The sequence below is a fragment of the Capsella rubella genome, unplaced genomic scaffold, assembly GCF_000375325.1.
Source record: "Capsella rubella cultivar Monte Gargano unplaced genomic scaffold, Caprub1_0 scaffold_1, whole genome shotgun sequence".
Lineage (NCBI taxonomy): Eukaryota > Viridiplantae > Streptophyta > Magnoliopsida > Brassicales > Brassicaceae > Capsella > Capsella rubella.
Window position 1 is genome coordinate 14,452,649 of NW_006238923.1, and position 13,141 is coordinate 14,465,789.

The following is a 13,141-nucleotide window of genomic DNA, read 5'->3' on the forward strand; positions in this document are numbered from 1 at the left end:
ACAAAAATCAGTTTCCGGAGGAACCGCGTAAAATCCTTTCTCCCCAGTATTACGGAAAACCCCCTCGGCGACAAAACCACGTCAGATATAAAAACAAACCGAAAGCGAGGGTAAATTCGTCAAATCACAAATACCCTCTCTCACCACATCCCTAGGACCTGAAAATGGCAGCAGAGCTTTCATGAAGCGCACACACAACACAACACAACACAACACTGTTGTAATATTTATAAAAACCTCTTTCACACACAACCTTTGACTCTCTCTCTCTCTCTCTTTCTTGTCTCTCTGATGAGATTCTTCTATTAGAAATTTAGAACCAAAAAAAAAAGAAAAAAACTTGGTATCGATTTGTCGGTGAACGGAGGAGAAACAAAGCTAATATCGCCGGCGAAGTCATGATGAGGATTGCTTCGTCTCTTCTTCTCCTGGAAAGTCCATTTTTTTTTTTTTAAATTGAGATGTATTTGTTTTCCATTTGCTTCTCCTCTCTTCTGGCAAATTTGTTTCTGCGATTAATTTTTTATTTTTTTACTAAGATTTTATTCTGATTGTAGTACTGATTTTGAAATTTAATTATTCTATTATGTGAAATCGCTTAATTAGTTATATACACAGATTGTGATTTTTATCAAGGAAAAAAAAAAGATTATTCAAATTTTTGTGAATTTTATTTGTTTTGTTAAATCCATTTTTTTATGTGGTTTTATAATTTGGATTGTGATTTTATGAAGGAAGAAAAAAAGAGTATTCAAATTTTGGGATTTTTATATTTTGTTAAATTCAAATTTTGTATTTGGTTTGTATAATTCAGATTGTGATTTTTTCAAGGAATAAAGAAAGGGTTTTTCAAATTTTGTGCTTTTTTTATTTTTTTTGTTAAATCCAATTTTTGTATTTGGTTCAATAATTTTGATTGTTATTTATCAAGGAAGAAAAAAAAAATATAGTCAAATTTTTGGATTTTTATGTTTGTTAAATGACATTTTGTATTTGGTTCTATAATTCGGATTGTTGTTATTTTATCAAGGAAGAAAAAAAAAGATTATTCAAATTTTGTGATTTTAATTTTTTGGTTAAATCCAACTTTTGTATTTCGTTTGTATAATTCGGATTGTGATGATTAGCATTGATGTATTAACTTTTACACCCTTTTTTGTGTAATTAAAAAAAATAGAAAAAGTTTGCTATTTTTTAAAATTTAATTATACAGTTTTTTTTTGTTTTTTTTTAATGGAATTCTATGAATTTGATGTTTTTGTTGTGTTTTTATATTTTTAAAACCAATGCAGATTCTGTTTGTTGGTTATGGAGTAGAAGCAAAAAAATCAGCAGGATATTGTGCTATGTATGATATCTGTGGAGCAAGAAGTGATGGGAAAGTACTAAATTGCCCTTTTAACATTCCTGCTATAAAGGTCAGTTCTTTTTTAAAAAAATTTATTGCTCAACCCAAAACATGAATTAAGCAAAATGTGTGTTTTTTTTGTTTGTTTGTCTCTCTACTGATTGATCCTTTCTCTTATTTTTTGTAGCCTGATGATTTGTTATCTTCCAAGATTCAAAGCTTGTGTCCAACAATCACTGGCAATGTTTGTTGCACAGAGACTCAATTTGATACATTACGTTCACAAGTTCAACAGGTACTAATACTATTGTTAAAATCAAACCACTCTTTGGAATCTTTGATTCAAGATTCACTGAAATTTGAAGTTTTTTTTTTTGGTTGTCAGGCTATTCCATTTGTTGTAGGTTGTCCAGCTTGTTTAAGGAACTTTCTGAATCTTTTCTGTGAACTTACTTGTTCTCCTGATCAGAGTTTGTTTATTAATGTTACTTCTACTACAAAGGTAACAACTTTTTTGAATGATGCACCTGTCTAATTGTTGAAACAACTTAGTTCTAATTTTAAGTGTAATTGGTGTGTAGGTCAAGAATAATTCGACTGTAGATGGGATTCAGTACTATATAACTGATGAGTTTGGAGCAGGAATGTATGAATCCTGTAAAGATGTGAAGTTTGGTAGCTCGAATACCCGTGCTTTAGACTTTCTTGGAGCCGGTGCAAAGAATTTTAAGGGTAGATATCTTGTTATATGTCTCCAGACTAGTTTTGAATTGAGTTTACTTTATTTTATCTTGGAATAACTGAGAGGTTTTGTTGTGTCATCAGAATGGTTTACATTTATTGGCCAGAAAGCGGGTGTCAATGTGCCAGGGTCGCCATATGGGATGGAGTTTTTACCAACACCACCTGTGTCATCTGGAATGAGGCCTATGAATGTGTCTAGTTATTCATGTGGTGATGATACTCTTGGCTGTTCTTGTGGTGATTGTCCTTCTGCAGCTACTTGCTCTAGCAAAGAAGAGATTCCTAGTCAGAAAAAGCATTCTTGTTCGATTAAAATGGGATCACTTGAGGTATATATGGATTATATATTTATTTACTAATATTTATGATAATGAAGTCTTTGCTCAACATGGTCATATGGTTGCTGAATCATGCAGGTGAAATGTGTTGATTTTATACTAGCCATTTTGTATATTGTATTGGTTTCACTGTTTCTCGGAGGAGGTGTACTTCACCGTGTAAGGGGTAAGAAAATGACTTCTCAGATGAGACCATTGTCAGAAGCTGGTGGAGAACGAAATGCTGTTAATCATCAAAAACCGGACACTATTCATGCACAGGTATTTGTGCTTAGCCTGGCAGTACTACAACATTTGAAGTTTGAGCTGCTGGTTAGTAATTGGGATGCTCATTTTTTTTGTTATGGTTCCCTCAGATGTTACAAAATACTCCACAGAGAAACTGGTCTCAGCTGTCCACAGTACAAGGATACTTGGCCAACTTTTACAGGTTATTGAAAATTCATACATTGCGCTAGGCTAGCTTCAAACTAGTGTTGTTGACATTTTCGTGTATTCTGTTTCCAGAAAGTATGGAATTTGGGTAGCAAGACACCCGTCTCTTGTTTTGTGTTTGTCAGTCTCTATAGTTCTTCTACTTTGTGTGGGTTTGATCCGATTCAAAGTGGAGACACGGCCTGATAAGGTAGCTATCTATTTCAGAACATGTTATATGCAATCTGATTGCCCTTTTCAGTACATGTTTATATAAATTCTTTTCTTACTGAACATTGCAGCTATGGGTAGGACCAGGGAGCAGAGCTGCTGAAGAGAAAGAATTCTTTGACACCCATCTTGCTCCTTTCTATAGAATTGAACAGGTTTCTCTTTTCTTTCAACTTGTCTCTGTCACTAAAAGTTATTGAGCCTCTGAGTTGTGTAGCATTTGTTTTATCAGCTTTCTTTTTACATTGTTATGAAAATTTTGTGTGCAGCTAATATTAGCAACAGTTCCAAAATCTCCTCATGAAAAGGCGCCAGAGATTTTGACAGACGACAATATTAAGTTACTTTTCGACATACAAAAGAAGGTATTGCTTTCTCGTTTTCCACCGTTTTCAAATCCATCTGACCACCCACATAATGTTTTTCTGTACTGGACATGTAAAAAGTTGTTTAATATGGTAGGTTGATGGACTTCGAGCAAATCACTCAGGTTCAATGGTTTCTCTGACAGACATATGCATGAAACCCCTTGGAGAGGATTGTGCCACACAGAGTGTTCTGCAGGTTGCACTCCTTCCTTTTTATAGGACTAGACTTTAGCTATTTCTCAATAGGCCAGTAGTCCCTAACGTGTTAGGTGGATTTTCTTGCTTCTCGAGACAGTATTTCAAAATGAAACTAGAAAATTATGAGGACTTTGGAGGCATTGATCATGTTAAATATTGCTTTGAGGTAACTTGTTTTCTCATTGTTTCGTTTCTTCATGTGTTTGTCACAATTTTTTCTAGATATCTAACCATTATATAATATACTTACTACTTTTCTTCAGCATTTCACCTCGACAGATTCATGTTTGAGTGCATTTAAGGGCCCCCTTGATCCAGCTACTGCAATGGGAGGTTTCTCAGGGAACAATTTTAGTGAGGTAGTATTCTTCAGTTTGTTAGAGTAACTTGCATAGAGTAAGTCCATTCATATGAGTATCTAATACCACTTTAATCGAAATGCTTAGTACAGGCTTCTGCATTTCTAATAACTTATCCTGTGGACAATGCGGTTAACAATAAGGGCAACAAAACTGACAAAGCAGTGGCATGGGAGAAAGCCTTTATCCAACTGGCCAAGGTATGAAATGTCGATAAAATAATGAGTCACTATGTATTGGTTTGATGCTCTATCATTCTTGTTCCTTCTTTTATGTTTTGTACTCATTATGTGACAGGATGAATTGTTGCCAATGGTTAAAGCAAAAAATTTAACACTTTCCTTCTCCTCGGAAAGTTCTATTGAAGAAGAATTGAAAAGAGAAAGCACCGCAGATGTCATAACTATAGCGGTGAGTTTCCTTATTTTGTACCTTCAAGATTCTATGGTTCTTAAAGATGGCATACAAATTTGCTTCTTATTTTTGTTTTTTGGTTCCTACTTTGTTTGGCTTCTAATATGTCTTTCATGTCGTCTATTTCTCCTGTTTTGTCCTTCAGATAAGTTACCTTGTTATGTTTGCCTATATATCGCTCACACTTGGGGATGCACCTCGCTTAAATTCCTTTTACATTACCTCAAAGGTATGATAATGATTAATGGTTAGAATTTCTAACTTAGAAATATCTGAATTATAGTGTGTCTCTGATACTCTTAATGAAGTTTTAAAATTTAAAGGTCATATTTTCTTATACTTTATTCTGAAATGAAACCTTCTTAATTTCAGGTCTTGCTTGGTCTATCTGGTGTTATTCTTGTCATGCTTTCTGTCCTTGGTTCTGTAGGATTTTTCAGTGCTGTTGGGATGAAATCGACTCTAATCATAATGGAAGTCATACCTTTTCTTGTTTTAGCTGTAAGTCATGTCTGGCTCTAATATTGCTTGCAACTTATATATGTAACTGATGTTTTTGCCGACAATCTACATCGTGTTCTTAATTTTTTTTTCTGTCTACATGAAATATTTATTAACAGGTCGGTGTTGATAATATGTGCATACTGGTTCATGCTGTCAAGAGGCAAGAGCAAGAGCTGCCTTTGGAAAGACGAATAAGCAACGCCCTTATGGAAGTTGGACCATCGATCACTCTTGCAAGTTTGGCCGAGATTTTAGCTTTTGCTGTTGGTGCTTTTATAAAAATGCCAGCTGTTCGAGTATTCTCCATGTTTGCTGGTCAGTAAAACTTTTCAGTATTTCAGTTTGAATGCTCACATTATCTACGTTCTGACTTTATAACGTTTCTATGCATCATGTTTGCAGCATTGGCTGTCCTTTTGGACTTTCTTCTGCAGGTTACTGCTTTTGTTGCGTTGATAGTTTTTGACCTCCAACGGACAGAAGCTAAGCGGGTTGATTGCTTTCCGTGTATTAAGACATCACAATCATCAAACAGTGCTGACAAAGGTAATCACTTTTACGTTTTGATATATCACTGTATCCTTTTTTTATTTTGTGAAATCAAAGTTTCATTGGAGTTGCATTGTATCACTATCAGGGATTGGTCAGAGAAAAGCTGGCCTTTTGACTCGATATATGAAGGTACTTTATTTATTACGGAAAGAACATATGTTTCAATACATGAAAGTTTTTTAGTTTTCTTAAATTTTTAATGCTTCATTTTACATTTTCAGGAAATTCATGCACCAATTCTCAGCAATTGGGCAGTCAAAATATTTGTTATTGCCTTCTTCTTTGGCTTAGCAATGGCTGGAATTGTAAGTTGATATATTTTCTGACCCATAAGAGAATGGTGTATTCTTCAGTTAGCTGTTGAAACTAGCATCTCTTATTTACCGTGTTCGTGGACTATGTAGGCATTGTCCACTCGGATTGAGCCTGGTTTGGAGCAACAGATTGTTCTTCCACAGGACTCATATCTTCAGGTTTGCATTGATCTTTACTAATGTAAATTATCAAATCTAGGATATCTAACAAGTGCCCCTCTTTTCCTTTTAGGGTTACTTCAACAATGTTTCTACATATCTTCGTATTGGTCCACCTTTATACTTTGTTCTGAAAAATTATAACTACAGGTATCTCACGTTCTGTATCTCCTAGCTAGAAGTGTTTAGCTGAAATAATTCGGTCAAACTTATGATTAAAACTCGATTTGCATCATGTCTCAGCTCAGAATCAAGACATACAAATCAACTTTGTTCCATTAACAAGTGTGATCCTAACTCTCTTTTAAACGAGGTATGTAGCTTGTCTGTATTTATTTTCATTTCTCCTCTTAATATAATTTGGATAGCTATCATTGATATGTATAGAGTTTTTTACAAATCAAATTACTAGTTTAGTAAGTTAAGTCTGTATATAACCTGGAATTATCTCTAGTACTTTCTGAAAGAAGTAATATTTTTTCTATGTTCTCACAAGATTTTAAGACATGGTACTATTAGTTGCTACAAATTCTTTGTCTGTTGGCATTAATTGTGTTTCAGTAATCAAATAGGCACTGTTTTAGCAGAGTGTTCGTATTGTTTTTGAGTATCTTACTCAAATTTCATTCTTGGCCATAGATTGCAAGGGCTTCTTTGACTCCAGAACTAAGCTACATAGCTAAGCCAGCTGCTTCATGGCTTGATGACTTTCTTGTGTGGTTATCTCCTGAGGCATTTGGCTGTTGCCGGAAGTTTACAAATGGTACCTTTTGCCCCCCTGATGACCAGGTAGGTATATGTTTTTTTTATTTCAGTGCCATGGTTTAGAGTCAAGATACTGTAAATTTAGTGGTCCTATATACTATGTTCAAAATATTATGGTCAACATGTGTAGATCAATTTATAACTTACTGAAGGCTAATGTTCTTGTACTTGTGTTGCATTTCCAGCCTCCTTGTTGCGCTCCTGATCAAGGCAGCTGTGGCCTAAGTGAAGTATGCAAAGATTGTACCACGGTAATTTGGCTCATGATGATCTAATCGAAGTGTGCTGTATTTCTTACTCTCTGCAACATCTGTAATGATGAGTTATATAATTATTTTTTTCTGGTTGTCTAGTGCTTCCGTCATGCAGATTTAAGTAGTGACCGTCCATCCACAACCCAATTCAAAGAGAAACTTCCTTGGTTCCTCAACGCGCTTCCTTCCGCTGATTGTGCTAAAGGTGGTCATGGTGCTTATTCTACTGGTGTTGATTTGAAAGGTTTCCACACTGTCTCCTTTTTCTTTTTAAGTCCATTTAACTGTCATCAATTCTCTGTAAATATGCATGTTCTCCTTTCTAACCAGGCTATGAAAATGGTATCATTCAAGCTTCATCGTTCCGAACTTATCACACACCCCTTAACAAACAGGTACTTTCCCATCTTATAATATGTAGATAAACTTTTCAAGTTTAATGTAAGTCTCTATTCTTGTGTTAGTTTATACTGAAAGTTTGTTTTCAGGTTGATTATGTCAATTCAATGAGAGCTGCTCAAGATTTTAGTGAAAAAGTTTCACGTTCCTTAAAGGTGAAAATAATAAACTACCGTATACTGATCGATGCAAGTTCCATGATTTCATATTTTGGCATCTTCTTGATAAAAAATGACTAATATCTAGCTGGATGGTTTTACTAATATCACTATGGTCTCTGATAAAGTTCCATAATGTCTAACTTAGAGTTTGTTCTCGTTCAGATGGAGATATATCCTTATTCAGTATTTTATATGTTCTTTGAGCAATATCTTGACATTTGGAAAACTGCATTAATCAACCTCTCCATAGCCATCGGTTAGTAAATTTTCTATTCGCAGATCGTAGCTTTGAGTTTCTAGTTGGTAGGTCTTGATTCTAACTTTGGACATTGAGCTAACTATGAAAGTTTTATTTTTCACAGCTGCCGTGTTTGTCGTGTGTTTAATCATCACATGCAGGTATCACTCTAAAGCTCATTCCCACTGAAATTTACTCCAACCTCTGTATTAACCATAGCCTTTTGCTAGATATAGTTAAACCTGATTCTACATTTTTTTTTCCCTCTGTCTGGTTTCTAACTCAGCTTTTGGAGTTCCGCAATTATTTTGCTGGTGATCGCAATGATTATTATTGATCTCCTGGTAATTTACTCTCTCACTGTTATTTGAAAACCGATCTGTTTTCATACACTCGGGTTACTAATGTTATACTCTACCAACCCTTTTAAAACATTCTAGGGAGTTATGGCAGTCTTTCATATCCAGCTAAATGCACTATCGGTTGTAAATCTAATCATGTCCGTGGGCATAGCGGTTGAGTTTTGTGTACACATAACTCACGCTTTCTCGGTCAGTCCCACTCTATCTGTATTAACAATATTAACATACCAAAATGCTATTTTCATCCTGACCGAGACTTTCCTAAATGCTCAGATAAGCTCTGGTGACAGAAACCAACGGATGAAAGAAGCGCTCGGTGGAATGGGAGCTTCAGTCTTCAGGTAATTGTCTCTCTTCAACTCGATTCATGAACATAGAACACCGATATGAAAAACCTGTTTCCCTGAGTATAAGCTGATAAACACTTAGCAAACCCCATAACTTAGTATTCTTATATTTGTTTCATGTACCTTGGCAGTGGAATCACATTGACAAAGCTAGTTGGTGTGATTGTGCTCGGTTTCTCAAGATCAGAAGTCTTTGTGGTATGTGCTTGCCATCTCTTGAAGCCTTTTTTTTTTTCTCCTTTCTTTTTCCTATTTGGCTTCTGAATTTGATTTTGTTTTTCTTCCCCGGACAGGTCTACTACTTCAAGATGTATCTAGCACTAGTCCTACTCGGGTTCTTACACGGTCTTGTATTTTTACCGGTAAGCCATGATCATTCAAACGTTCACTCATGTTAGACTTTTTGTTTCCATTTTTGTAACACATTGGTTTAAATGGTGAAGGTGTTCTTGAGCATGTTTGGTCCAGCTCCAAGACACGTCGAAGGAGAAAGGCAAGATCATCGGCCTTCGGTTTCATCGTTGCCATAGATGGATTAAGTTTTTTTTAGGTTTTCTTTTAATTATAGCATCCATTTGTAAATGGTTATAATTGTTACCTACAGCCACAGGGAAAGATAAGTTCAGGGCAATAGCCAATAGCAGAAAAAAAAAATCACATCAAATGTTCTTTCTTTTGGCCGGTGTTACTATTTCCATTATTACCAATTCATGATTTACCACCCATAAAATGAACTTCTCTCTATGAATGAAATGTGACATGATAGAACGTTGCGGTACAGGGTAATTGTGATTATCATATTTTGTAGACATATTTACACATTTTGTGCGATAATGGTTGATGGTTTAGAGATAGGCACATACATAGTATCTTGCAATTTCAGGATACAATACTTGAATGAGAATTTGAGACGCAACAAACAACACCAACCAAAATTTTTACTCGGACAACTTGAAATGACAAAAATAACACGCAAAATAAAAAGCCGGTTTCAGTTTTGATTGTTGCATAGCCAAAAAGCCGTACCGAGTTATATTCGGTTTGATTCAGACTTTTTTCTTGTCGTCGAATATTCCAAAATAATTTCGGACATAACTTTTTGAATTTACCATACGCCTAATTCTATCGAGATGATACAATGGTTGTCTAATTTACTGTGCCGTGCTCTATTTGTCAAGTTCTTCGATTATAGTATAGGAACCTAGATAATTCGAAATTCGAATTGTATAATCCAAATCTACATAAAAAATTAAAACTGCAATGTAACATATAATTTGGATTTCAACTTAAATTTAACTTTATTTTATCGTCTTTTATATAAATTCGGGAACTATGAAAAATCCGAGCCAAATCGACCCGAAAGCCGATCTGGTAAATCTAGTGGCTACAAAAAAAAATGAAAAGTCCTCCAAAACTCCCAAGACTACCAAAAAACAGCTTTATCCGACGTGGCTAAATTATTTTCTAGAGAAGTATCTGACGTGGCTAAAACATTCGATTTCATTGGTTCATAGCAACGTAACAAATTGATGACGTGTCTTTTTACATATTCAAAAATCTCCTTTGCCCAGAAAAAGAGAGAGAGAGAGACAGATCGGGAAATAAGAATGGGGAAGCTGATGCTCTTCACCGCCGTGATTATCGCGATTGTTTCACTCGGAGCCTCCGTCGATGACAAATGCGCCGCCTGTAACGCCGTCGCGGTACGTCGGAACCCCTGTCTTTGAATTCGTATTATACAACGATTTCAACCTAAAGGACTGATTTTTTAATGTAATAGTGAATCGATTTCATGGTAATGTTAGTGAGATCTTCGATGAAAATGTTGTAAACCAAATGTGTCATTGGAATTTGCAATAGGGAAACTTGGTTCTGTCTAAAAAATGTCAAGTCTTTGATTCTAGGGGATTTGCTATATGATAAAAAGACTTAGTGATTTTGAGAATGAGTTAAGATCTTCCTTAATACTAAAATGGGTGCTTGATGTTTTACAGGAGGAGTTAGAGTTACAGCTTTTAAAGGTATTAGAACATCTTTGATATTTGTAATTTTTGTATTATAGCATTAACAAAGCTTTCTTGCTTATGTTTCAATGCTTTAAGTTAACATTTATCTTCTCGTTCTTGCTGTCGCGATGAGTACAAGAAAGTATTTAAGTAACTTGATATTGTTATCTTTTGAATAGGAAAAACCAAGAAACCATCTTGATATGAGAAACCGGCTAAACTCTAAAGGTCAGCGTGAAGGGAAGGTTATTGATTACAGGTACTACATTGTAGCCTCATTGTGGTTTATCTAGAAAAGAACCTATGCCAGCTTTGATCAGTGTATTCTTTGTTTCTATGTGTAAATCCTGAAAATGAGTATGGTGGACTGGACACATGGATAGGGTGAGCTGAACTAATTGAGTTCATTTTATCTGCGTTTGCATGATTACGTGATTTGTAATAGTGATCTTTATTACAAGTAGAAGTTTGAGTTGTATTTAGGAGCTGTGACGAAAGGCAAACAATCTAATAGTTGGACACTTATAAGACTGTCTTTAAATTGATGTTAAATGACAATTGATACAGATTCACTATGATTTCCTCAACAATTGTATTATGTTGCTGTTTTAGGCATTTTTGTCACGGTGAATGATCCTGTAATTTCTCTTCTTTCTTTTGAATTCAAATAGAATAAGCGACCTGAGAGTGGTAGATTTGTTGGATGGGCTTTGTGATAGAATGCAGGATTATACTCTACAAAAGGTAAGCTAAGTTTTCGTAGCAACATCCTTGTGAATTTTAAGGTGTAACATCTCTTGATCATTGTACATAGACCAATAAGATTCTTATTGCCACACTTGTGCAGGTGGAATCTAAGAACAGTCAATGGGTGAAAGTGGGAAATTTTGACAGTCTAACAAGTAATGTTTACTTTCCTTTCAAAATTTGAGCTCTGTGACATATTTGCAATTGTTGATCACTTATCTAGCTGTAGGCCTGTTCTAGCTGCCTCACTACTTTATGTAATTTGATAAAGTAAGCTTAGACGACTCTTATAGGTAACAATGTTGTCATGTAGTCTATCCAGTTTTCTACTAGAAGACACTGTCATTGGATCTGCTGTCCGCTTTATCTGTTCAAAACTTCTATTGAGCAACAGTGAGAACGCTTTCGTGATGATTGAAATTTAGGAATAAGTATCATAGCTGTGAAATCCTCATCTCTTGTTAAAATTTCCGTGTTTGTTATGTTGTCATATAGATAAACAGGAAGCTAAAGCGCATGCCAATGACATTTCAACTTATTGTGGAAGGTAAGACAAACAAGAACCTCCTCAGGTCCACTATATGGGTCGTCTAAGTATCGTGTTTCAGCTTAAGATTCATCAAACTCGTTCTAAAATCTATACATGTGATTTCTTATCACAGATTGCTGGAAGAAACTGAAGATGAGGTAAACTTGCGGGTAGCCTTTCTCTTAACTGGTAGTTACGAGGTTGATCATATATACTTGATGTTGATGAGAAATTGCAGCTCGGTGAGGTAATAAAGAATGGCTCCCTAAAGGCTGGAGAAGTCCGCAAGGTTCTGTGTCAAAATTTAAGTAACCACTGCAGCAAATCGAGGTTAGCACAATGATGTTTCTTCTTACATTGTTCTGCCTCAAAACCATGATGAGAGATCTGATATGGTTCTGCATTTTGGTTTTCTGAATTCAGTGAAACAGACTCAGAGGATGAGGAGGACGACGATGCAGACGAATTATAGCTGAATCCAGTGAAAAGCTCAACCACTTACTTCCCATCAAGCGAAGGTCTCATTTTGATAGCCATGTTTTAGACACATCTATGTACAACTCATACGTACCTCAAAACACCTTTTCATATCTTATGTTCGGTCGATAATTGGGTCTCTGTGTCTTTTGTCGTCCCCATGTTTTCTGACCATTGTAGTGTTGCGATCTCATTCGAATTCTTGTAGTCGAACCCGCTTACTAGATCAACTCAACTAGATAAAACTTGTCAAAAAGACTAATTTTCTCATTACTTAATTTGGTGACTTTACAATGGTTTATATAGAGCTTAACTTAACAAAGTATTTACCACTTCGAAGTGACATAATTATCTGTGTTGACCAGGCTCGTCAGATGAACAAACATAAATTATACATAAAGCCAAGTGTTCAGATTTGGACCAATTAAAACCAGTGTAAATACACACTCCGTTTTTTTTAGTTGTTTGTTCTAATTTTGTTTCATAACAGTTGTCGTTTGATAAAAAAATACCAATTTTACCCTTGCTGTTTTAATTTCTTGACCAATTAAAAAACTAGAAAATATATTAAGAAAGGATAAAATAAAAAAATTTAGTTGTTTTTTTTTTTTTAACGCTGAATGATTTGATTAAAAAGAAGAAATAGTTCAATACAACAATGAGATATGATAAAACAAGGCAAAGAATTAAAAACTTAAATTAAAAACCACGACTTCTATCCCGATCGATGCGGTCGTGTAACCAAGATGGTCCTTCCATAGCCATATATGACGTCAACCTTCCGTCACGAGTAACACTACAAGCAATCTCCCTAGCCAATAGATGGCTTTCGGTGAAAAAAGGTGAAAGGAGAACTAATTTAAAACTGAAACGAGAACTAATTTAAAACTGAAAAATACTCTTTATGTAAATA

At 35.1% G+C, this 13,141-nt stretch overlaps 2 protein-coding genes across 2 annotated transcripts; both read left to right on the forward strand.

Moving 5' to 3' along the window:
• Window positions 1-228: 228 nt before the first annotated feature.
• LOC17898415 (Niemann-Pick C1 protein) lies at window positions 229-9,176 on the forward strand. The gene is made up of 38 exons (XM_006306540.2): window positions 229-431; window positions 1,293-1,418; window positions 1,536-1,643; window positions 1,734-1,850; window positions 1,930-2,080; window positions 2,174-2,421; window positions 2,509-2,691; window positions 2,787-2,860; window positions 2,938-3,055; window positions 3,147-3,230; window positions 3,345-3,440; window positions 3,538-3,639; window positions 3,739-3,807; window positions 3,905-4,000; window positions 4,093-4,200; window positions 4,298-4,411; window positions 4,560-4,643; window positions 4,787-4,915; window positions 5,035-5,233; window positions 5,321-5,464; window positions 5,556-5,599; window positions 5,692-5,775; window positions 5,875-5,943; window positions 6,017-6,093; window positions 6,187-6,256; window positions 6,583-6,732; window positions 6,894-6,959; window positions 7,062-7,206; window positions 7,293-7,357; window positions 7,451-7,516; window positions 7,685-7,778; window positions 7,885-7,921; window positions 8,047-8,104; window positions 8,201-8,311; window positions 8,396-8,463; window positions 8,601-8,667; window positions 8,763-8,831; window positions 8,913-9,176. The coding sequence occupies exons 1-38, from the start codon at window positions 399-401 to the stop codon at window positions 8,997-8,999; spliced, it is 3,810 nt and encodes a 1,269-aa protein (XP_006306602.2). The 5' UTR covers window positions 229-398; the 3' UTR covers window positions 9,000-9,176.
• Window positions 9,177-10,044: 868 nt separating this feature from the next.
• LOC17897066 (protein canopy homolog 3) lies at window positions 10,045-12,501 on the forward strand. Its single transcript, XM_006304161.2, has 9 exons — window positions 10,045-10,172; window positions 10,464-10,490; window positions 10,655-10,734; window positions 11,147-11,219; window positions 11,323-11,377; window positions 11,718-11,769; window positions 11,885-11,909; window positions 11,990-12,081; window positions 12,175-12,501. Exons 1-9 carry the CDS (start codon window positions 10,077-10,079, stop codon window positions 12,221-12,223), a joined length of 549 nt encoding a protein of 182 aa, XP_006304223.2. The 5' UTR covers window positions 10,045-10,076; the 3' UTR covers window positions 12,224-12,501.
• Window positions 12,502-13,141: the final 640 nt, after the last annotated feature.

Excerpts from the sequence above, each read along its gene's own strand:
- LOC17898415 (XM_006306540.2), top strand. The coding sequence starts at position 399 with ATGATGAGGATTGCTTCGTCTCTTCTTCTCCTG. Across the intron at positions 1,851-1,929 it reads ATGTTACTTCTACTACAAAG|GTCAAGAATAATTCGACTGT; the intron begins GTAACAACTTTT and ends ATTGGTGTGTAG. Across the intron at positions 7,358-7,450 it reads ACACACCCCTTAACAAACAG|GTTGATTATGTCAATTCAAT; the intron begins GTACTTTCCCAT and ends GTTTGTTTTCAG.
- LOC17897066 (XM_006304161.2), top strand. The coding sequence starts at position 10,077 with ATGGGGAAGCTGATGCTCTTCACCGCCGTGATTATCGCGATTGTTTCA. Across the intron at positions 11,220-11,322 it reads AGGATTATACTCTACAAAAG|GTGGAATCTAAGAACAGTCA; the intron begins GTAAGCTAAGTT and ends ACACTTGTGCAG. Across the intron at positions 11,770-11,884 it reads ATTTCAACTTATTGTGGAAG|ATTGCTGGAAGAAACTGAAG; the intron begins GTAAGACAAACA and ends TTCTTATCACAG.